At 42.4% G+C, this 25,411-nt stretch overlaps 1 protein-coding gene across 1 annotated transcript; it reads left to right on the top strand.

The window, feature by feature from the left end:
* The first annotated feature begins 6 nt into the window (after window positions 1–6).
* On the top strand, window positions 7–22,024 carry ITLN1 (intelectin 1). Its single transcript, XM_060290515.1, is given in 6 exon segments — window positions 7–44; window positions 19,332–19,513; window positions 19,516–19,604; window positions 19,933–20,091; window positions 20,494–20,672; window positions 21,817–22,024. Coding segments are annotated over 6 exon segments (855 nt in total).
* The last annotated feature ends 3,387 nt before the right edge of the window (window positions 22,025–25,411 follow it).

Raw genomic sequence — 25,411 nt, 5'->3', positions numbered from 1 at the left:
TGGAACATGCGTAAGGACCAGCAGGCCAGCGTGGCTGAAATGCAGTGAGCAGACCAGAGAGGAAGGGGCAGTGGTAAGGGAGGCCAGATCACGTGGGCCATTGTAAAATATATGGCTTTTACTCTACGTGAAGTGAGAAGCCTTTGGAAGACTTTTGCAATGCTCAAGAGTGCTATGAGCCTCTTACACATATGTGATGCATATTACATTCTTCAGTAAACCAAGTCTTAGAAAAAATGTTTCACTGTCATTGTACCACCTGATGGGATGCACTGAAAAAGACATGCCATCACTTTCATGGTATTCCTGCCAAAAGTGCATGACCTAAGTCTTATGACAAAACATTAGACAAACTCAGATTGTGGAACCCTCTAGAAAACAACTGACTTGTATTCGACAAATGTCAAATTCATAAAAGACAAAGAAAGGAATAATTGTAGATTGAAGATGACGAAAAAGATATAACAACTGAATGCAATACATGATCCTGATTGGATTCTGGTTGGGGAAAAAAGATGTCGTATAGCACATTTGGGGGACAGCTGGTAATATTTAAATATGGACTGTATGTTTGATTGTATCTATGTTAAATTTACTAAATTTGATAACTGTGCTGATATATGATATGATATGGGAACATTCTTGTCCTTAGAAGATGTGTGCTAAAATAGTTAAGAGTAAAGGGGCATGATGTCTGCAACTTACTCTTGAATATTCCACAAAAGTAATTATTATTATACAGCTATACACACATACCTATATTCGGAGAGAAAGAGAAATAAGGCAAATGTGAAAAAATGTTAACAACTGGTGAATCTAGGTGAAGGAAATACAAAAATTCTTTGGGCTATCCCCTGAAACTTAAAAATCATTTTCAATTAAGAAGTTTAAAAATTGAACTAAATAAACAAAGCAGTTTCAGTCAGCTTACATGAGGTCAGACCCACAGACACAGGGCATAGCAAGAAGAGAGAGAAGTTCCCTAAGACCAAAGTCCATCCCTCCCTCTGCTCAAAGAATCACTCGCCAGGCTCCCCACTACCTCCCACCAATGGGTCTTGTCATAGCCACACCCAAAGAGAGCACCACAGCCCTGGGAATGGGGATGGAGGGAGCATCGTCTTCCTGCCACTTGGGCTCATGATCTGAGTCAGCCTCAACGTTCTGTCCCTCCCACCCCCAGAGCCAGGCATCAAAGCATGTGGGTCCTACCTCAGCTTTCAAGGCTACTTAGCCCAGGTTCCAACCTAGCTCTCTTACCTAGGATCCTGCGTCTTTGGGTCCCTCCAGCCCACATGCATGAGCCCCAGTCTCCAGACTGCTCTCTCTGCTCCCTGTTCCTTATTACACCCTGCCCTACTCCGCCTGTACTCATTACAAAAGCCGGAGCCTGGAATGTGTCTTCTTGAAGGATACCAAAGTGCTCAGGGGCTCAGTGATTGAACTGAGTACCCAGGGATGGCTTCTAACAGGCCTTGCACAAATACTTCCTTGTGCCTCTGTTTCTTCCCTTTGCACAAAAGTGTGCCCTCCTCTCACCGCACCCCCCACTCATGATGTCCCTCAAAGAGTCACTGATCTAAAATGCAGGCTCCGAGTCTCAGAGCATCCTAGACTTAGGGTTGGAAAAAGAAGGGGAACCTGCTTCCCACACACACAAACATTAGTTGGCCCAGGGCCCAGCTGACAGTTATCAGTTTGCTATGGAGCTTCCTTATACTGTCTCCTTCTCTTCCCTTCCCCTCACCCTGCCCCCAAACAACATTTCCCTAATAATTCTCAGGCTCCCATGGCCTCTGGGCTGCTGGGAGAGCTGAGGGATGAGGGACCAGGCCATGCTGGTAAGGCCTCTGTTCTGGCCTTGGCCTCATCCTTCCCCTCTCCCCTCTCCCTTGCCAGGGCTCAGCTCTCCTGCCTCAGAGAATAATCTGTCAGTCTCTGAGCTCCAGTACCCCTACTTCCTTGGAGAAACCCAAGCTCATGGCCACTTCTCCTCTCTGCTGGTAATCGCACCAAATTAGAGGATATTTCCTTTGTCCTTCTTACAGCCAGCAGGGAGGATACTTTCTCCCCACTAGACAGAAAGGAAAACTGAAGCCAGTGGAAAAGACTTACCTTGCCTGAGGTGGCCTGGATTGCTTGGCCAGAGGTGCTTCTCAAGGACCTCCCAACCCACTGCCAGCCTTTGCTCTCTGACCCAGCCTGTCCAGAGCTGCGGGGAACTGTTCAGAGTCACAGTTCCAGGTCACCAATGTAAGCAGCACAACCCAGAGGCTCTGGACACTGATCTCCCTGAAGGCCACGGCCCCTAGTCCATGCCAGCCCCACCCCTGCCAGGCTAAGCCTCCTTACCTTGGCCCCGATGCCCCTTGATGAGCAGAAAGAGTGTGAGGGTAATTGCTTGCCCCAACATCCCCACAAGACAGAGGGATCAGGCCGGGTCCTCTCCCACCAGATGCTCTGCCCTGCACAGGCTCAGCAGCCACCCATCAGCAGGAGGCTGACGGAGAGCAGAACGGCCTCGCTCCAGCCACAGTTTCCTCAACTTGAGGCTGTTCTCATTAGCTGAACACTAACAAGGCCGTTGAGGAAGCCCCAGTCCCCGGACCTGGTCTGATAGTTCCCGCAAGCTAAACTTGCAAAGTCTGCCTCAAGTGGGCGGGTGTTCAGAGTTCACAGTGACTCACAAAACCAGCTTCAATATCTTGTCCCAAGCTCTGCCCCAGCCCAGCTGCTTTGTTTAAAGGACAGATGCCCAAGAAATTTTCCAGTTCTATGCATCCTACTGGCAATATGGAGGAACCTACATGGGGGCCAAACAGCCATCATCAGAGCCTGTCCCATCCCAACAGACATTGCGAAGGTGGAGGGGAGAGGGTTTGGGAAGGATGTGGACTGAGAAGTGGAACCCTAGATAAGTGGGTGAAATGTTGAAGAAGACAAGTAAGGGGCACTAGAAAAATCTAACAGGCCTGGGGAATCTCTGCAAGTTGATACCAAAGTTTAAGCATATGCAAATTAATTTTTTTTTCTTAAGAATGTGCTTTTGCCCTAGTTTCCTATCTGTACTTCTAAATTCCCTCCCTTCTTCTTTTTCTACTTTCCCATAATAGTTCGTTATTCCTTCTCTCAGCTTCTCTCACCCAGACAGGATGTAGACCCATGTTTGCTTCCCCCAAGCACGCACTTTGATTCCACCCTCCAGAAAGGCCAGGTAGCATCTGATCCTCTTCACCCCGCCAGGGAGAGGTGGAGGCATCCCATCTTTCTCAGAATGCAATTGCTTTGAGACCACACCCCAGAGTTCTATGCCTTTCTCTTTCTTCTGCTTTCCCCTTAGCAGAAAATACTTTCAGTTCACTTCAGGTCAGTCTTTCTTCTCCTTTTCAATCTTTTGATCCATTTCCAGTCACCCTGTCTGAAGCTGGGCTAAGGGGAGGCAGACTGAAAGCCTTGCCTGCCAAAAAAGGCAGCAGTGATATTCCGGATGGAGCACTGGATTTGGAGTCAAAGATGTAGACTTGAGTTCCATTTCAGCAACACACAGCCTGTGTGATCCTGACCAAATTATTTTCTGAGCCTGTGGGCTCAACAATACTTGGCTCCTATCCCTTACAAGGTAGTTTCAGAATCAAATTAAAAACTGTACCTGAGAGGATGAGTGTAAAAAACTCTGGACAACGGTAAGGTTTTGTTTGTTTTCTTAAACGGAGACCGACAGATTTTTCCAGCTAATCTAATGGTTATCAGCTCTTCTCTCATTTTTCTCCTCCCAAGGGGCAGTCCTCAGTCCTGGGAAATTTCCTCAGAGTTGATCTGGCCATGCCCTTGACCTTAGGAACTGGTGCTCAAGGCATGATAAAATAAGGAAGAGTAAATTTCCTCCCATTAAAGATGGAGGACAAGGGCCATCTGTTCAAAGCAACTAATGGACAACATTAATTAGGAATCTGGTTCACCACTCCTGACCCCAGCACCAGCTCCATCCTCTTCCCACCAGTCACGTGGATGACCTACCATCCCCTGGAAACTGAACTGGAAGCAGATGTACCACTTTGTGTCTTGTGGCCCTTACCATACTCTACCCCATGATAACTGCTACTTGTTCTACACACCGCCCTGCCTGACCTTGAGCTCTTCTACATGAAGTCTTTTCTCTCCTTAGTTTAGTGTTTCCAGAGCCTGGCCCAGTGCCTGGCTCTTAATAGTTGGTTATAGACTGTTGAGTGCTGAAGGAATGAATGAGTTCCCTAGAGAAAGCATTTCCCTTCCCTCTGAGATACACTAGTAAACTAAGTCACCATGGTCCCTGCCTTCATGGAATTTATATCTTGCCCTGCAGGATCCTTGTACAAAGAGCCATTCTGTGTAATCCAGCCACTTTAGTATGAAGACCCAAGATGCTACAAAGTCCACATAAATTCAGAAACTCCTGTATTCCCATTTCCCATGCATATTCCCCAGGTCTTTGTAAGTCTTGGACATTTAACGGTCAGTGACCATCCAAGAATTAATGTTTCATCAACCCTCACCCACTCATCCTTCTTTTTCTCAAATCACACTTTCACCATGTTTCAAGGAGTCAAGTTCATTCTAGTATATCCCAGTTACAACACTGATGAGTCCCCAAATCCACTCACTTCTTTTTTTTTTTTGGATGACCACAACAAAAGCAACAATGATTGCATTTATGAAACACACTCATACTATGTCATAATATTGACATTCAGTCCAGGAATCCTCCACTGTAACAGCTCCTTTACTTTGCAGTGAAAATTGATTTGTATATTTTTTGTCTCTGAGTCCTTGTGGGATTTTCTTTTTTTATTCAAACAGAAAGTCACAAAAATTATAATCATCCTCATCAGTTCACTCAGTCCCATGTAATTAATTTGTTTTTTCATCTTTTGTTAGCACTTTTATGAATTCATCAGTTTTCCATTAGAGTTCTGAAAATGCTTATTCATTCAGTTCAGGAGTATAGTCAGTTACCAGAAACCTGTACTTGTCAGTCTTTTCCATGGATTCCATGAAGATGAAACCCTTTTATAGGAACATTTTTGCAAAAGCCTCAGAGTACACCCAGAACTGTCTGTAAATGACAAAAGACTTAAAAATGACCATGGTTAAGGATTTGATGAAAGTTCATAATAATGCAATTGACAAGGAAATTTAGTTATTTCTGAGATATACATTTTAAAGTAATAGCTAGAATTATGACTTATAACATTATACCAGAACATATAATATTTTTAGAAATTTCATGTAATGTCTGAAACAATCCACCCACTTCTGAGACTAATTTTAAATTTGGGGTCCCTAAGACCACCTTCAACTTTGATAATTTACTAGAAGGCAATTTAATAGTAATCATTAACATGTTAAATACATATGCCCTTTCACCTAGCAATTCCCCTCTTTGAATTTACCCACAGAAATACTCTCACTAATACTTTCACAAATGCCCAAAGATAAGCAAGATTCTTCCTTATAGCATTGTTAAGTAAAAAATCCTAAATAACCTAAAGTTAATCAGTGGGGAACAGTTTAAAAAATATGGTGTATTCATTCTATACTACAGTATATTAAGAAGACTTTTAAGAGTAAAATAAATGTCTACATACTCACATGAAAAGAAGCTTAAGACATTCACAAAACCATCTGCATAATATAGTTCTCTTTAGGTGGACAAACTAATGTGTGTGTATTTATGTTCTCTGAATGGTTGTAAATGCAAAGAAACATGCCTGGGGAAAAATATTCATGTTGGGGACTTCCCTGGTGGCACAGTGGTTGGGAATCTGCCTGCCAATGCAGGGGACACGGGTTCGAGCCCTGGTCCGGGAAGATCCCACATGCCACAGAGCAACTAAACCCATGAGCCACAACTACTGAGCCCGGGTGCCACAACTACTGAAGCCCACACACCTAGAGAGCCCGTACTCCACAACAAGAGAAGGCACCGCAATGAGAAGCCCGCGCACAGCAACAAAGAGTAACCCCCGTTCTCTACAACTAAAGAAAGCCCGCGTGCAGCAACAAAGACCCAGCACAATCACAAAAAAAAAATATATATATATATATATATATATTCATGATGGCAACCTTTAGATAAAGAAACAGAATTTTGGGTAGAGGTGAGTGAGTGACTTTTACTTTTTATTCCACATATACTTCCTGTCCAGAACTTTTTACAATAACTATATTACATGTGCGATGATTTAAAATACCAGTTCTGCAAGTTCCCAGGTTTTCAACTACATAACATAAGATCAATGTATTAGTGAGGCTTTCCAGAGAAACAGAACCCATAGGAGATATATAGACATAGATAGAGAGATAGAGATGGAAATGGAGATGGAGATAAAGAGATTTATTATAGAGAACTGGCTCATGAAATTATGGAGGCTGGCAAATCCCAAATCTGCAGAGCCAATGTCTCAGTTTGAAGGTCATCAGGCGGGAGAATTTTCTCTTACTTGAGGGAGAGTAAACCTTTTTTTTTTTTGGTCACTCAATATGTTCTGCAGTACTACACGACCTGTGGCTGGTTGAATCCACGGATGCAGAACTGCCTGTATGAGGGGCCAACTATAAAGTTATACTCAAATTTTAGACTTTGGTAGGGGCGGGATCAGCACCCCTAACCCCCGCATTGTTCATTTTTCAAGGGTCAACTGTATAGTATAAATCAGAATCTGATTTAGCATCCAATTTTATACTTAAATTGTTACATTTGAGTGTTTTGCAAAATGGAAAAGAAAACATAATGACTCTAGGTGCCCTGCCACCTAGTTTGTGAATTGCACCTACTTTGTGAATTATAAATTTAGAAGATCAAAATTGAGGTCTGAATGATAAGGTAATTTGTGCAAGCCAATGTTCCCTTTAATTTTTTGAGTTGTGGTACACTGGCACCTCTGAAAACAAGCACATGTGATCAAAGTTTCATACTGCAGTTAGGAACTTAAAACCAAATTATCTTGTTTTTTTAATGATATGAACATTCGCAATAAACCATAAATGAAATTTTCTTGACATGGCAAACTCTATTCTGGAGGATTTTCTTTTCTCCACATTGTTGTTTGTCTGTCATGTATAATCCATATCAGTGCTGACAGGTTTTCTGATTTCATGTGTGGTTACATCTACTACACAGGTTACACATGTCCACATACCCACATATTAGACCACAAAAAATCTTTCGTTGTTAGTGTATAGGAATGCAAGAGATTTCTGTGCATTAATTTTGTATCCTGCAACCTTACCAAATTCACTGACTAGTTCTAGTAGTTTTCTGGTTTCATTTGTTTCTAGAATCCTAGCATCTTTAGGATTTTCTATGTATAGTATTATGTCATCGGCAAACGGTGACAGTTTTACTTCTTCTTTTCCAATTTGTATTCTTTTTTTTCTTTTTATACTCTGATTGCTCTGGCTAGGACTTCCAATACTATGCTGAATAATAGTGGTGAGAGTGGACATCCTTGTCTTGTTGTGATCTTAGAGGAAATGCTTTCAGTTTTTCACCATTGAGAATGATGTTTGCTGTGGGTTTGTCATATATGGCTGTTATTATGTTGAGGTCGGTTCCCTCTATGCCCACTTTCTGGTGAGTTTTTATCATAAATGGTTGTTGAATTTTGTCAAAAGCTTTTTCTGTATCTATTGAGATGCTCATAGGGTTATTATTCTTCAATTTGTTAATATGGTGTATCACATTGATTGATTTGCATATACTGAAAAATCCTTGCATCCCTGGGATAAATCCCACTTGATCATAGCATATGATCCTTTTAATGCGTTGTTGGATTCTGTTTGCTAGTATTCTGTTGAGGATTTTTGCATCTATGTTCATCAGGAATATTGGTCTATAATTTTCTTTTTTTGTGATATCTGTGTCTGGTTTTGCTATCAGGGTGATGGTAGCCTCGTAGAATGAGTTTGGGAGTGTTCCTCCCTCCACAGTTCTTTGGAAGAGTTTGAGAAGGATAGGTGTTAACTCTTCTCTAAATGTTTGATAGAATTCACCTGTGAAACCATCTGGACCTGGACATTTGTTTGTTGGAAGGTTTTTAATTACAGTTTCAACTTCATTACTTGTTCTTGGTCTGTTTATATTTTCTAATTCTTCCTGGTTCAATCTTGGAAAGTTGTACTTTTCCAAGAATTTGTCCATTTCTTCCAGGTTGTCCAATTTATTGGCATAAAGTTGCTTATAGTAGTCTCTTATGATCTTTTGTATTTCTGCAGGGTCAATTGTAATCTCTCCTTTTTCATTTCTAATTTTATTGAGTTTAGTCCTCTCCCTTTTTTTCTTGATGAGTCTGGCTAAAGGTTTATTGATTTTGTTTATCTTCTCAAAGAACGAACTTTTAGTTTTATTGATCTTTGCTATTGTTTTCTTTGTTTCTATTTCATTTATCTCTGCTCTGATCTTTATGATTTCTTTCCTTCTACTAACTTTGGGTTTTCTTTGTTCTTCATTTTCTAGTTGCTTCAGGTGTAAAGTTAGATTGTTTTTTGGAGATTTTTCTTGTTTCTTGAGGTGAGCGTGAATTGCTATGAACTTCCCTCTTAGAACTGCTTTTGCTGTGTCCCATAGGTTTTGGATCATCGTGTTTTCATTGTCATTTGTTTCTAGGTATTTTTTTATTTCTTCTTTGATTTCTTCAGTGATCTCTTAGTCATTTAGCAGTGCACTGTTTAGCCTCCATGTATTTGTGTTTTTTACTGTTTTTTTCCTCTAATTGGTTTCTAATTTCATAGCTTTTTGGTCAGAAAAGATGCTTGATATGATTTCAGTTTTCTTAAATTTTCCAAGGCTTGATTTGTGACCCAAGATGTGATCTATTCTGGAGAACATTCCGTGAGCACTTGAGAAGAAAGTGTATTCTTCTGCTTTTGGGTGGAATGTCCTAAAAATACCAATTAAGTCTATCTGGTCTATTGTGTCATTTAAAGTCTGTGTTTCCTTATTTATTTTCTCTCTGGATGATCTGTCTATTTGTGTAATTGGGGTGTTAAAGTCCCCCACTATTATTGTGTTACTGTTGATTTCTCCTTTTATGGCTGTTAGCACTTGCCTTATGTATTGAGGTGCTCCTATGTTGGGTGCATAAATATTTATAATTGTTATGTTTTCTTCTTGAATTGATCTCTTGATCATTATGTAGTGTCCTTCCTTATCTCTTGTAACAGTCTTTATTTTAAAGTCTATTTTATCTGATATGAGTATTGCTGCTCCAGCTTTCTTGTGATTTCCATTTGCATGGAATATCTTTTTCTATCCTCTCACTTTCTGTCTGTATGTGTCCCTAAGTCAGAAGTGGGTCTCTTGTAGACAGTATATATAAGAGTCTTGTTTTTGTATCCATTCAGCCAGTCTGTGTCTTTTGGTTGGAGCATTTAATCGTTTTACATTCAAGGTGATAATCGATATGTATGTTCCTATTACCATTTTCTCAGTTGATTTGGGTTTGTTTTTGTGGGTCTTCTTCTTCTCTTGTGTTTCCCACTTAGGGAAGTTCCTTCAGCATTTGTTGTAAACGTGGTTTGTTGGTGCTGAATTCTTGTAGCTTTCACTTGTCTGCAAATCTTTTGACTTCTCCATCAAATCTGAATGAGATATTTTCTGGGTAGAGTAATCTTAGTTGTAGGTTTTTCCCTTTCATCACTTTAAATATGTCCTGCCCCTCCTTTCTGGCTCACAGAGTTTCTGCTGAAAGATCAGTTGTTATCTTATGGGGATTGCCTTAAATGTTATTTGTTGCTTTCCCTTGCTGCTTTTAATATTTTTTCCTTTGTATTTAATATTTGAAAGTTTGATTAATATGTGTCTCTGTGTGTTTCTCTTTGGGTTTATACTGTATGGGACTCTCTGTGTTTTCTGGACTTGATTGACTATTTCCTTTCCCATGTTAGGGAAGTTTTCAACTCTAATCTCTTCCAATATTTTCTCAGACGCTTTCTCTTTCTGTTCTTCTCCTGGACCCCTATAATACAAATGTTGGTGCACTTAATGTTGTCCCAGAGGTCTTTGAGACCTCAATTCTTTCATTCTTTTATCTTTATTCTGCTCCACAGCAGTTATTTCCATCATTTTATCTTCCAGGTCACTTATCCTTTCTTCTGCCTCAGTTTTTCTGCTATTGATTCCTTCTAGAGTATTTTTAATTTCAGTTATTGTGCTGTTCATCACTGTTTGTTTGCTCTTTAGTTCTTCTAGATCCTTGTTAAATGTTTCTTGTATTTTCTCTGTTCTGTTTCTGAGATTTTGGATCATCTTTACTATCATTACTCTGAATTCTTTTTCAGGTAGGCTGCCTATTTCATCTTCACTTATTTGGTCTTGTAGGTTTTTGCCTTGCTCCTTCATTGTAACATATTTTTTGCTGTTTCTTTTTTTTTTTTTAATGGGTGGGGCTGTATTTCTGTCTTACTGGTCGTTTGGCCTACCAGCCCACTGGCAGGCAGAGCCAGATCCTGGAATTTCTGGCTGCAGGGCTCTGGGGGTTCTAGGGTTACTGCCTATGCCCTGGTGTGGGGGGCAGGGTCCTGGACCCTCTGGTGGACAGACCATGTCATAAGGAAGGTGTCAGTTCAGGGAGTCTTAAGGCAGCCTGCCTACTGGTGGGTGAGACTGTGTCCCCACCAATCAGTTGCACGGCCTGAGGCATCACAGTATTGGTGGGTGGGGCAGGTTCCAGTGCTAATAAGCTAGATAGAGGATTACAAAATGGTGCTTGCCAGCACCAGTGCCCAGGTAGTAGGACAAGTTCCCAAAAATGGCTGCTACCAATGTCTATGTCACCAGGGTGAGCTCCAGTTACCTCCTACCTCTCCATGAGGCTTCCCAAGATAGGCAGGTGGCTATGAGCTATAAGCTCCTTTCAGATTACTGTTTCTGCCCTGGGTCCTGGAGTGTGTGAGATCCTGTGTGCCCCCTTTAAGAGAGGAGTCTCTGTTTCCCACGGCCCTCTGGCTCTCCCAAAAGTAAGCCCTGCCGACCTTCAAAGTCAAACGTTCTGGGAGCTCATCGTCCCAGTGCAGGGCCCCCAGTCTGGAGAGCCTGATGTGGGGCTCAGAGCACTCACTCCTCAGGAAGAGCTTCTGCAATTGTAATTATGTTCCCATTTATGGGTCATCCACACAAGGGTATGGGTCATGATATATCAAGACTCCACCCCTCCTACCTAACTCCTTGAGATTCCTTCTCTATATCTTTAGTTGTAGAAGATCTTTTCTGTTAGATTCCAATCTTTCTCATCAATAGTTACTCTGTTTTAATTTTGTTGTGCCTATGAAAGGAAGTAGAGCTCAGGCCGCAATCTTGGCCCAAGTAAGTCTACACAACAGAATGATAAACACAAATTCAGACAACGGCAATGTAGAGGAGCACATGGGTAGGTATAGGTTATTAATAACATTCCAGTTTTGGAGTTGGGTAGTGGTTTATAAGTGTCTAAGTCATTATGAAAAAAAAGGAAAGGGGGAGGGAGGGGTGGAGGAAAGGAAGGAGAGAGAGGGAAGGAGATACAGAAAGAGGACCGAACTGTCTCCCATGCATCTCTGCTGTTTCTTACAGCCATAAGTAAATGACCACTAATGTCACTTCATCAGGAAAACTTTCAGGTAATCATTAGTGTTGTTCACTCTGATTCAATTCACTTCTTTTTAGAGGCACATGGAAGACTGCACCTCTTATCTGTGAAGTTAAAAAGGGCCATGGACTTGTTCTAGCCAAGGAATGTAAGCAGAAAAGGTTATTTTCAGGCTGAAGCCTTTACCAGGCAGGGCACAAGTCAACATTGCCCTTTTCCCAGCCTCAGAAAATAACTCAAATATGTAGCCCTGGCTTGGTGGCATGCTTATAGCTGATGAAGAAACTAATCTTGGAAGTTAAAGGATGGAGTTCTGTGTTCTGTTGTAGGGAAAATGTTACATGTGTTGCCTGTGGTATCTCAGGAGGTATGTGATGTACCTACTGCACTGGAGCTTTAAGGGAAGACCTCTGGGAAACAATGTGAGCACTGCATGTCAGCTGCCTTGGTTCTATATTACAAAGGACAGGACCTCAGGGAGAAAAGGTGGTCTGTTTTGCAAGCAGGAGCAAAAGGAATAACTGATTCTGGGTCTTCAAGAGGTAAACAGTATGGAAAAATTTCCTTGATAAATCATCTTCAATCAGGACACACACAGACACACAGACACATATGCAGGCACTATATATATATATATATATATACACACACACACACACACAAAAATACCACTCCCAAAATCTTTGTCTCCATCCACCTCAGTCAAGAGCATGTATTTGCTATGTGGTATCTCATGTGCAATATAGTAACTAGTGACACAAACCCAACCTAGCAGCTGAGGGAGCTGAGCAATATTGTTTCTACATGATATATAAAACTTCTAAAATTTGCTTAGTAAAATTTGGGGGAGTAAAACAATACATTTTTAATTACGTTTGGATTTAGTAATCTTCCAGATGTTCATTCTTTGATCATCAACATACGGGTTTATTCTCTGCTGAATACTGTTTCTAACAAAGGACTATTGAGAATATGAGGACAAATGTGTATTCAGTGACCTACCAGAAAAGTGTGTAACTGCTGGGTAAGACCTCAAGCAGCCTGAAAACCTGGGCCTAGTGGGGAGTTTGTGATTACAGTACAGGTTTGGCATATGCTGACATTCTGAAATACAGAGCTTTTAAGTTCCAAAATCCCAGTATTTGGGGTATAATAAAATATTTTAGTGTTTTTCAAAAATATGAAATCTGAATGTGTATCTTAATATATATCTTGAGGAACACTTTGCATTAAAATTTCAAATTGAATAAAACTACATTCCTCTTAAAAAATGTCACCATATCCATTCCTTGCTTAAAAACCCATCCTGGTTTTACCCCAGTTAAGTACACTAACATTTCAATCTTACAGGATATCACAGTGTACAGGAGTACTGAAAGCTTGTTTTGTAGTCACAACACCCTGGTGGCAGACACCGGTTTTAGGCCTGGTTATAGTCTATTCCTGCAATTTTTTGTTGTTGTTTATTTAAAACTTTGTAACGCTAGACATCTGAGAATTCATTTCTTGCTTTAATTCATCTGAACCCTTTGAGTAATTCATTTCCTTGATGTTCTCAAAATAGAAAATATTAGCTTAGCAAACATGGGAAATCACCATCTCTCTTAATAATTGCTAAAAGAGGCAAATAACTATTTGAATGCAATGTTATCAGTTACATAATAAAAGCTTGTCTCAGAATTATGAAAATACGTAGGAAGAAGTGGTTGATTCTGTCACTGAGAAAGGGAGGTAAATATATTTTCTCAGAGAACTCATTGATCTGGGGTATGAATGATGTCAAAAGTTTTGATCCTGAGAGGAGTTTTTACTAAATCAGAGATTCACAAGTTGCCCTCTAAAGATGGTGGCAGGTCACGACAGTTTCCAGGGGTTGGCATACATCATAAAAAATATAAGAACAAAAATGTGGATTTTCCACTCAATTAGATGTATTCAAGGTAAAGAACTATATTTACTCTGTGATTATGTCCTTTCTATTTTGTTGTTATTAAAATGTCTTTCATGTAAAATGATATTAATAATAGATGTTAATTGACTTTTTAAAACTATATCTTACTTTTCTAGCAATTCATTTATCTTTCTTCAAACTTTCTATGTAGACTTATAGTTTCTGGTTGCCTGTACATACTTTTGAGCATATTGTGGAAATAAGTATGATGGTTTTATAATTTGTTTTGATCCAGTGAATGGGGTGTAAATCTATGTTGAGACTAATCTTCTCATATCTATATATGTGTGTTTTTTTTTTCTCTTTCCTTCTCTGTTGAGCAACAAGGCAGCCTTTTCTACAGCTCCCTGACATTGGGAGAAGGGATAGCAATTAGTTCTGATTGCTCTTACCTCAGATATTTAGTCAATGTGGAGGGAGTCTCTTATAACTTTTCCCCACCTTGAAAATCCTGGATTTTTTTTTTTTCTTACTGTGAAGTCATTTAGAAAACACACTTTGTCTTGTATCAGTGGCCTCTTGCATCTAGGTAAACCAGATTCTGCCCCTGGCATCAGTTGTTTGAGATGAAGCGGAGACCTTGATATCTTGCAGGAAGGGACATTACGTTTGGTTTTTTTTATGCGCTGCCTGAATTGTCATAGAACTCATACTGTATTTGCTTCACTTATTGTTCCTTAGAAACAAGAGCTTTGCAGGCTTCGTGTGGGTTCTGTTGGAGATGCATGTAGGGCTCCAAGTAAATCCTTCAAGTAAAGTGCTGAAGTCCACCCATTTCTGGACCAAAGATTATTTTATATCTTTCTCACAGAAGCTGCTCTTGAGGTTTTGTTTTGTTTTGTTTTTAAATATCTGGGAGACTATTGTCTTCAAAGCTTCCTGAAGTGTCAAAGCCTGAAATTTTTCCTTTTTTATTGATGTTTTTGACTTTTGGTTTTGTTTTTGCGGTACGCGGGCTTCTCACTGTTGTGGCCTCTCCCGTTGCGGAGCACAGGCTCCGGACACGCAGGCTCAGTGGCCATGGCTCACGGGCCCAGCCACCTCGTGGCATATGGGATCTTCCCGGACCGGGGCACGAACCTGTGTCCCCTGCATCGGCAGGCGGACTCTCAACCACTGCGCCACCAGGGAAGCCCTGTTTTTGACTTTTATATTTAGTAAAATGTGCTCTACAAATATGTGCTCTAAATATTTAAAATATTATATATTTATAGTAAATAATAATAATGTTAAATGTTTGCTTTTTAATCTTTAATTAGCAAATTTTTAAATTTTGTAACATTATATTTTTCCCATTGAAGTAAATGAACTTTATGACAAGTTCTAAGTCTGTGATTCTCTGCTTAGCCTGAGAAAACCAAAATCCTTGTCTCCATTGGGCAAAGGATGTGGGCAGAAGCAACACGGGTTTTCCACCTAAAGGACACAGCAGCAATCCCCAGAGGGTCTGCAAGACAATCACAGGATCCCAATTTAGCAGGAAAATCTGCATTCCAAACAGCTGGTAGAAGAAGGGAGAGAGTAAGAGAACGCTCCTCCACCCCTTGGAAGGAAAATTCATGGGCTGTTCTTGGTTGATCATTAAGTCTCCCATCCCTTTCCCTTTGGGGTTTCACGCCTAGAAAAGAGAAAGGGAAATAAAAGTGATCACTAGGACACTTTCTGCACCTTGGTTATATTTTTTCAATGACAATGACCAGAATCTCTTTTCTGTTGTTTTCTTCATTGCCAGGAGAGGGGTCAGTGTCCACGAGTTACTTTCTTAGGAGCGATAATTCCTTCAAGTTAGTGGTTCAATGGAGTGGAGGTAACAGAGCTGTGCTAAGATGTTCTTGGCAGCAGGGTCTACCCTGCCTCAGAGTGGATGTCTCTGAGCTGCAGAGAACCTTCAGCACACTGCAGGCTCCAAAACTGGGGAGATGATTTCTGGGCCTTTGCTGGAGTCTCTTTTTCTTACCCATTTTAAATGGTCTTCCTGCCAGCCCAAAGGAGAACCCAGTTTTGTGAAATTCCCTTACTTCCAGACTGGATTTCCATGGATAGGACATTCTAAGGACATGAAGATGTGGAGAGAAAATAAGTGGAGAAAGCAAGTGGGCACCAAACCACCCATCGGGAAAGTGCAAAGAAGTGGGGAAAATAACAGTAAATCAATCACAGGGGTGCTGGGACGATTTGAAATCAAAATGGAAAAGAAAATTAAGCAACTCCTACCTCTCAATAAAGAAAAAAGTCAATTACAGCTCAACTGCAGATTTTTATGTGAAACATAAAACAACAGTGCTTTTAGAATATTACACAGTTAAAGATACCTGTGAATATACCCCACAAGTATCTTCATGACCTGGGAATAAGGAAAAATTTATTAAATAAGACACAAAAGGAACAGGAACAGTAAATTGCAATTCATTACAATTAAGAACCTCTGTTTATCAAAAACCCATAAAGTGAAAAGGCAAGGCCCAGAATGGGAAAAGAATTTGTAACACACATAATGAATAAAAGGCTGTATCTAGAGCATATAAAGAATTCCTAAAAATCCCACATGGCATTATCATTGTTATATGCACTTGAGTGGGTTATCAAAGGAAACAGTTTCAGAAGACTTGGCTACTTTAACTGTGGAGATCATGACAGGTTGGCTCCGTGTAACATCTGTCAGTTTGCTTTGTTGGCACCTTCACCCTACTTATTCCAGGACTGAACCATTTTCCTCCCCCAAAATATCTTGGTGGGCTTCCCTGGTGGCGCAGGGGTTGAGAGTCCGCCTGCCGACACAGGGGACACGGGTTCGTGCCCCGGTCCGGGAAGATCCCACGTGCCGTGGAGCAGCTGGGCCCGTGAGCCATGGCCGCTGAGCCTGCGCGTCCGGAGCCTGTGCTCCGCAACAGGAGAGGCCACAACAGTGAGAGGCCCGCATACCACAAAAAAAAAAAAAAAAAAAAAAAAATCTTGGTGTTTATAGTTTCATCATCTAGATCTCACACATTACTAGTTAAATTTATCCCCAAATTTTTTATTGTTATTGTATTGATAAATGGGATCTTTTCTTCCATTATGTCTTCTAACTTGTTATTTAAATAAAGGGGAGAGTTATTGGTTTCTGTACATACAGTTTTGTCTCATGGTCCCACTGTGATGGGTTGTGGTTTGTTCTTAGTGCTAAAGGAGCAGAAATAATGTACAAAGAAGGGAGTACTCCTCTCCTAAAATGCCAAGAGAGTGGAACCAGAAGCCCAACTCTGTTGCAAGCCTAACATATAAAGGAAGACAAAGGCATCCTACAATTAAAAAGCAGCTGAGGCCAGGACAGGATTGCAGAAAGGGAAAGGATAGAATTGCCTATGATAAGGCTTAATGTGCTGCTGAGTGAATTGTTCAGCCATGTGGAGACCAAAATATATAAGGGACCTCTTATGGGTTGAATTGTGTCCCCCCAAAAGATGTTGATGTACCAATCCCCAGTACCTCAGCATAGAACCTTAATTTGAAATAGGGTCTTTGGAGAAAATCACATTAAGATATGTCATTAGGGTAAGCCCTAATCCAATATGACTGGTGTCCTTATGAAAAAGTAATATTTGGACACAGAGACAGACACATCACGTGAAGTTGAAGGCAGAATTCTGGTGATACAACTACAAGTCAAGGAACGTCAAAGATTGGCGGCAAACAACCAAAAGCTAGGGGAGAGGCATGGGACAGATTCTCCCTCACACCCTTCAGGAGGAACCAGCCCTTCTGACACCTTGATCTCAGACTTTCAGCCTCCGGAACTATGAAACAATAAATATCTGTTGTTTAAGCCACCCAGTTTATGGTGTTTTGCTACAGCAGCTCTAACAATCTGATATAGGACCCTAACTAGGGAGAAGAAATTCTAGGACAGTGGTTCTCAAAGTGTGGTTCCCGGACCAGCAGCATCAGAATCACCTAGGAGATTGATAGAAATGCAAATTCCTGGGTCTTCCTCACTTGTTATTTTCTGTTTATTATTTTTTTTTATAAAGGCCATCCTAAGGGTGTAAAGTGGTATCTCATAGTTTTGATTAGCATTTCCCTAGTGATTAGTGGTGTGGGACATCTTTTCATGTGCTTGTTGGCTGGTTCTATATCTTCTTTAGAAAAATGTCTACTCAAGTCCTATGCCCGTATTTTTTTTTTTTTTTTTTTTTTTGCGGTACGCGGGGCGGGCCTCTCACTGTTGTGGCCTCTCCCGTTGCGGAGCACAGGCTCCGGACGCGCAGGCTCAGCGGCCATGGCACACGGACCCAGTTGCTCCGCGGCATGTGGGATCTTCCCGGACCAGGGCACGAACCCGTGTCCCCTGCATCAGCAGGCGGATTCTCAACCACTGCGCCACCAGGGAAGCCCTGGAAATACTTTTTAAACACAACATAAAAGTACTAATCATACATGAGGATACAGATAAATTGCACTTCAATACAGGAAATTATGTCCAGTGGTCAAAAGGTACAAACTTTCAGTTATAAAATTAGTCCTGTGGATATAAAGTACAGACTGGTGACTATAGTTAACAATACTGTATTGTACATTGAAAAGTTACTAAGAGAGTAGATATTAAAAGTTCTCATCGGGCTTCCCTGGTGGTGCAGTGGTTGAGAGTCCGCCTGCCGATGCAGGGGACGCAGGTTCGTGCTCCTGTCCGGGAGGATCCCACATGCCGCGGAGCAGCTGGGCCCGTGAGCCATGGCTGCTGAACCTGCGCGTTCGGAGCCTGTGCTCCGCAACGGGAGAGACCACAACAGTGAGCGACCCGCGTACCGCAAAAAAAAAAAAAAAAAAAAAAAAAAGTTCTCATCACAAGAAAAAAGAATTTGTAACTATGTGTGGTGGTGGGTGCTGACGAGACTTCTTATGGTGATCATTTCACAATATATAAAAATATAGAATCATTATGTTATACACCTGAAACTTATATAATGTTATATGTCGATTATATCTCAATTAAAAAATAATAGTAACAATTTAAAAATTATGTCTACAAAATACCAGCAAAAAAGTAAAAATGCAAGCCATGGAGAAACACATCAACATACTCCATAGGGTGGGTGTGCACACACACACATACACACACACAAACACACCAGGCCGTATATCGTCTCAAAAATCACATGCTTGGGACTTCCCTGGTGGCGCAGTGGTTAAGAATCCGCCTGCCAATGCAGGGGACACAGGTTTGAGCCCTGGCCTGGGAAGATCCCACATGCCGCGAAGCAACTAAGCCCGTGCGCCACAACAACTGAGCGTGCTCTCTAGAGCCCGCGAGCCACAGCTGCTGAGCCCACGTGCCACAACTACTGAAGCCCGCGCACCTAGAGCCTGTGCTCCAAAACAAAGAGAAGCCACCGAAATGAGAAGCCCACACACCACCACAAAGAGTAGCCCCTGCTCGCCGCAACTAGAGAAAGCCCCTGCCTGCAGCAACGATGACCCAACGCAGCCAATAAATAAATAAATAAACTCACGTGCTCAGTGTTGCAGCCAGTGACTCTCATCCCAGCACACAGGGCATTGGGCTGCTCTCTCATTATTAAACACCCTGAACTGGACAAATCCTGCAACAAATTCCCCTGGAAAAGAAGAGGCAGAGAAGGGTCAAGTATTCAAAGGAAGAACTGGAAACAGCTTCCCTTTCACCAGCACAGGGATTCCCTACACCAACAAATGGATATGTGCGGGAGCCTCTAGGATACATTTCTGACTTCCCAGGGTGTTTCTGGTTTTGGAGCCTGAAATGGACCCTGTACTCACAGACACGGGCTCTCTAGGCTGGTTCCGTCCGCAGATGGCCTGTATTTCCTCGACACTGAGAATGGCGTCATCTACCAGACCTTCTGTGACATGACCTCTGGGGATGGCGGCTGGACCCTAGTGGCCAGTGTGCACAAGAACCACATTCCTGGGAAATGCATGGTAGGTGATCGCTGGTCGAGTCAGCAGGCAGCAGGGCAGACTGCCCAGAGGGGGACGGCAACTGGGCCAACACGTTTGGGTCTGTAGAGGCGTCCACCAGTGATACAAGGTTGGTGGCACTGACCACCCCGCTGGGAAAGGGTGGAGAGCTGAGTGTGGCTGGAGCAGAGCGTGTGGAAGGGAGGGTGGGAGATGGGGATGAGGAGGTAGGGCTGGAGAAGAAGGAAAAAAGTCCATGTCTTGAATCACGACTTTCTCCCACCGGGTCTTTTTGGGCGGTGGGGCCTTATCGTCTGCTGGCGATGGCAGGTGTCTGAGCGTTGCTGCCACCTGCCCCCCTGGAGCCCAGAGCTCTCAGCTCAACTGAGAACTGCATGTGTGGGTCTTTGGTTAGTGGGACCTCCTGGGCTGTTCAGGATCAGTGTGTGTGTTGCTCTGCAGAACCCTGGTTACTATGACATCCAGGCCCAGGACCTGGGCATGTGGCATGTGCCCAACAAGCGCCCCCTGCAGCACTGGAGGAACAGCTCCCTGCTGAGGTACCGCACCAACACTAGCTTCTTCCCGAATCTGGGACACAATCTGTTTGGACTCTACCGGGTGTATGGGGCTGCAGGCTGTTCACACTTCTTTTGGTGAACAGAGAGCCAAGTGTCTGGGGTGAAAAGTAAGTCTGCTCTGGGTTCCGTGTCACTAGCAGGTGCTTGTGCTTGGTTGTTTCTTCCACCTGTGGGTCAGGTGAACTCATGTGCTACCTCTCTCAGGAAGCTGAGCTGAGCACAGGATGAGGCCTATGGAGGAGGAGAGAGGGGGTAGAGAGGGAGAAGGACAAGGGGCTTGAAGCTAGTTAGGAACCTAGCTATGGGGTGGGGGGAGTGGGAGGAGTCACTATTATTTAGACTGATTTCTGCATATTGACACCTGAAGGCTCTAAATCCCCAAATTCCCAATGTGGCAGCTTCTCTACTGTCCTCACACAACCTGTATCTTGGGTCCCTGCAGAAATACCCAGTGAAGTACGGATCAGGGAGCTGTCAGACTGACAATGGCCCAGCTATTCCTCTGGTCTATGACTTTGGTGATGCTGAGAAAACTGCATCTTACTCCTCACCAGTTGGTCAGCGTGAGTATCTGCTTCCAAAGCCCAGTCATCAATCCTTCCCTGCACTCTTGGGGAAAGTGTAAATAACAACAATTAACAATTGTTAGCATTTGTTGAACACGTACAATGTGCCAAACTCTTTTCTAGGAACTTGACATGTGTCATTTAATCATCATTAGAACACTATGAAGTTAAAATTACTATCCTCTCCAATTTATAGGATATAAACCCAGGCTTCTTAACCAATACCCTGTATGGCTCTTAAAAGAGTAAAAACTAGGCTAATGTTCACAGGTGAGAACAACTTGCAAAGTGGCGAGAAATTCTCTATGGGTCATCTATGAACAGGGACACTGACAGCCTTTGTTCCATGCTACATATTCAAAGACTTTGTAGCACTAACATCCTTAGAAGACAGAGATATTAACTCTCAATGGATTGTGCTTCCTTTTGGCCTGGAGAGGCCAGAAATCAGCACCCAACCACATCTCAAGTCTGCATCAGGATGTAGCCTCTGGAACTAAGAGTAAAGGGCAGGCATGGTCTCAGCCCTTTATATAAGATTCAGATTCTCTAAGCGCAGAGTTCCTCCTCATACTCAGCCCCAAAGAGAATAAACTATACTCTCTGAAAAGGTTTGTAGTTGCTTGACGAGCCCAATTTACGAGCTGCTTGGCAAACAGACTAAATCTGCAACTGTTTTCCTGGCCCTCTTCACGTCACCCTGTGGGGATGGGACTCAGGGAAGCAGCTCAAGAAAATGCTGGTACTCTGGCTACTGCTATGAATGTGAATAATACATTTCTTTGTCTCACTGTCAGGAGTTTCATATTTTCTGCCAGCATCTATGAAACTGTGGCAGGCTAACTGTTCAGCTTACAAGAAGGGGAAAATCTTAGACTCATCACTGCTCTGGCCACCACCTTAAGAGTCACCAGGAGCACTACATTCTCTCTGTGTTCAGAAGATCATGTCTGCTGTGCCTGGGTGGGACTGAAAAGCCTCAAAGTTCTCACTGGAAATCTCCTTGGCTGTAGCTGGAGTCAGAGTAGTCAAGAGTGGTGGGGACACTCCTCTTGCTGTCCATGACTGGGGTCCATTTAGCTTAAAAGTGACTCAGATGAGAGGACGCTGGGTTGGTTTATAACTCACCACTTGCTTCACCACAACTTTCTCTTTCTCTTTTCTCTTTTCTTTCTTTCAACTTTCCTTGATGCTTCTAGGCAGGAAAGAGGAAAGAAGCGCAGGTTTTGCTCTCCCAAAATGTCTCAGGAGAACGGGTCGCTGCTAGAGGATGTGAAGATAATTCTCATTAATAGTCTGGTACAGCTGACAGCAGCCTTCCTGGTCATCAGATCCCAGCCCCTGCCCACTTCACCAGTTCAGCACTGCGCTATGAGGCCCCAGAGGTCAGGATCCTCTCTGCTATGACTAGCTGACCCACAGTCTAGTACAGGCTTAACACTTGCATTCTTCTGCTCAATTAATTAAAAGTGAAAACTATCATTACACCTACTGTGAGGATGGGGACTAAAGAAGGATATTCCCTGGACACAGCTCTGACCACCCAGCTCCCTCTGGGAATCCCTGGGCCAAGGCCATAGCAGTAGGAGTAGCTAGAAGGGAGCACAGTCTTTATCACGGCTCCCTGAGCCTCCTAAGCCACACAGAGGCACAGAGTGCGGCCCCAAGACATGCCTTAGCTTCAGACCAGAGAGGCCAGCAGTCAGCACCCAGGCCGCATCTCAAGTCGGCTGCAAAGTGTGGCTTCTCTGCATCTACATAACTCCCCTCTGGCCCAGGACCTCAGCCCAGCTCTACTCCTTCTGCTCCACTGCACACCTCAGGTGAGCTGAAGAAACTGCGGCTCCTGAGTGACTGACCTGCACTCGGCCCTCTGCTGGCCAAAGAGAGGAACAGCAGGAGACGGAATCTGGCCCCCCGGCCCCTAAGGGGAAAGGAGAGGCACAAGGTCATTGGCTTGTCCATCTTTTCCTTCCATCCTTGCTCTTTGAACTTTCTGAGTAAGGAAACCTCAAATGGAAAGTGATGGGCTTATGAACATTCTGGAACCTCCTGGAATAGCCCCCACCTCTATCCAATGCTACAAATCCTTAAGGGGCCATGGGCGCCTTTCTCTGAAACTTCCCATCTCTGAGACCAAGACCAGACCTGAGCTGGCATCATGGCTCCCCACACACTCAGATCTTGTCTCAGACTCAGAAAAACCTTCCTCACAGCACGGAGAGCTCCCTCCTTCATTCCTCACAGATGCCAGGAGCTGAGAGTTCCCAGCCAAGTGGAGACTCAGAGCTACTGCCTCTGCAGAGAGTTCTGAGGTGGGTGAAGTGCTGAACCTTTATAGGGAGAGCAAACCACGAGGGCCCTGCCGAGCCCTGCTCACTTCAGGCTGCAGGTCCCTCCCTCGGGAGTCCTTCCCTTGAAGGTCCCCGGGCCTTGAACCCTGGCACTGAGAAGGAATGTGTGACTGGCTGGAGGGGCAGGGAGCAGTGCCCTTGGTCACACTGGTGACACTCACCGTCTGAGGAGGGGGAACCCTGCTGGGTCAGAGCACATATAGTGTTACATTCTGTAACAGACTTTCAGGATGTATGGGACCTTACAGTTCTTCCCTGCAACCTGTCCTGCTCCCACCTCAGTCAGATGCTCCAGTGCCTCACACATCTCTGTCAAGACGGCATCCTTCAAGTCTCTCCTGAAACTTCTCCGTGAAGCCTTCCCTGACACACCCACCCACAGGCAAAGCTAATGGATTTTTCCCCTGTCCTACTACTGGGCTTTGTCCCAACCCAGATTGTGACATGTTTCACACTGTCATGTCATCTTTTATTTACTTTTTGTTTAGAAATAATTGAAAATTTACAGAACATTGCAAAAATAAAAATAACACAAAAACTCATATATAGCTTTTACCTAGAGTCACCTATTGTTAGTATTTTACCCCATTTGCTTTATCATGTATGCCCTCTCTTCATGCATACACAAACACACTTTTTTCTGAACAAGTTGAGGTAAGTTACATACATGAAGACCCTTTCCCCTAGATAAGTGTGTATTTGCCTAATAGTGATATCCTCATATATAACCACATGCAATTATCAACTTAATACTGATAACAAATGTTCTATTTTTGCTCCTTAATCTTCAGTTGGCAATTTTTTTAATTTTGTAACTTTATATTGTTTCCCATGGAAGTAAATGAACTTCATGATAAATTCTAAGTCTATGATTCTGTGCTGAGCCTAGGCTGGCCCTGAGAAAACCGAAGTCCTTGTCTCCACTGAGCAAAATATGTGGGCAGTGGCATCACTGGGCTTTCCTCCTAAAGGACTCAACAGCAATCCCCAGGGATTTTACAAAACAAGCACAGGATCCCAACTTAGCAGGGAAGTCCTCATTCCAAGAAGCTCATCAAGGGAGGGAGACAGTAAGGAAAAGTTCCTCCACCCCTTGGAAGGAGAACTCAGGGGCTGTTCTGGTCTGATGATTAAGTCTCCCACCCCTTTCCCTTTGGGGCTGCAAGCCTATTGTAGAACTATCTCTCCTTTCAATCATGTCCATCTTTGCTTTATATATTTTAATGGTCTATTATTAGTTGCATAAATGTTTATAATTGCTATGTCTTCTTGCTGTATTGAAACTTTATTAATATATAATGTCCTTTGTCTCTTGCAACTTTTTTAAATTTAAAGTCTATTTTGTCTGATATTAGCGTACCGACCCTGCCCTCTTTTTGTTAATATTTGCATGGAATATCTTTTTCCCTCCTTTCACTTTTATTTACTTTCAACACATTTGCATCTTCAGATCTAAAGTGAGTTTCCTGGAGACAGTATAAACTATGATCATGATTTTTTAATCCATTCTGCCAATCTCTATCTTTTGATTGGAGAATTTATTCCATTTACATTTCAAGTAATCACTGATAAGGAGGGACTTACTTCTGTCATTTTGCTTTGTTTTCCATATGCCTTATAGATTTTCATTTCTCTTCTCCTGCATTACTGTCTTCTTTTGAGTTTAGTTTATAAAATTTTTTGTAGTGAAATGTTTAAATTCTTTTCTCATTTCCTTTTGTGTATATCCTATGGCTATTTTATTTGTGGTTGACATGGAGATTACATGTAACATACTGAAGCTATAACATCATATTTGAATGTATACCAGCTTAACTTCAATATCATATAAAAACTCTCTTCCTTTATAGCTCTCCACCCCTCAGTTGTTGTTGTCACAAAATTACATCTAACATTGTGGTCCAAAAACATAAACTAATAATGTTTTTAATGCATTAGTCTCTTAAACTATGTAAAAACAAGTGTACCCTTAGTGTTTGAATTATTTGCTTACATGGATGTCTCTCCCTGCCGTTCCCCTGACTTTGCCCTCTTTCCCACTGCACTCTACAACTCAATGAACATGTCTTTGTTTTCTTTAAATCTGTTTCAGAGTTTACCACAATGCATGGCACAGTGATTCTTCAGCAGCAGAAAGGCCCAAAAATGTCTTTTTAATGAGTGAGTGAAATTGAATTGAAGTAGACTTTTCAAAACTCTCAAGAATAAAATATAATAATAGCTAGTATGTATCAAGCAGTTAGCATAAGCTGGGCACTCTTATAAGGGGTGTAATGTTATTCCATTTAATTTTTAAAAAACAATATGTGAGGACTTTACCATTATTATCTGTATTTTATTATTATGTGTATGATCTGTATTCAGTTAAAGAAACTGAGACTCAGATATATGGATAACTTTCCAAGGACCAGGTGAGTTTAGGGAGCCAAGATTTAGACTA

Source organism: Globicephala melas, chromosome 1, assembly GCF_963455315.2.
Source record: "Globicephala melas chromosome 1, mGloMel1.2, whole genome shotgun sequence".
In the NCBI taxonomy this organism is placed as follows: Eukaryota; Metazoa; Chordata; class Mammalia; order Artiodactyla; family Delphinidae; genus Globicephala; species Globicephala melas.
This window is presented reverse-complemented; position numbering and strand designations above follow the sequence as displayed.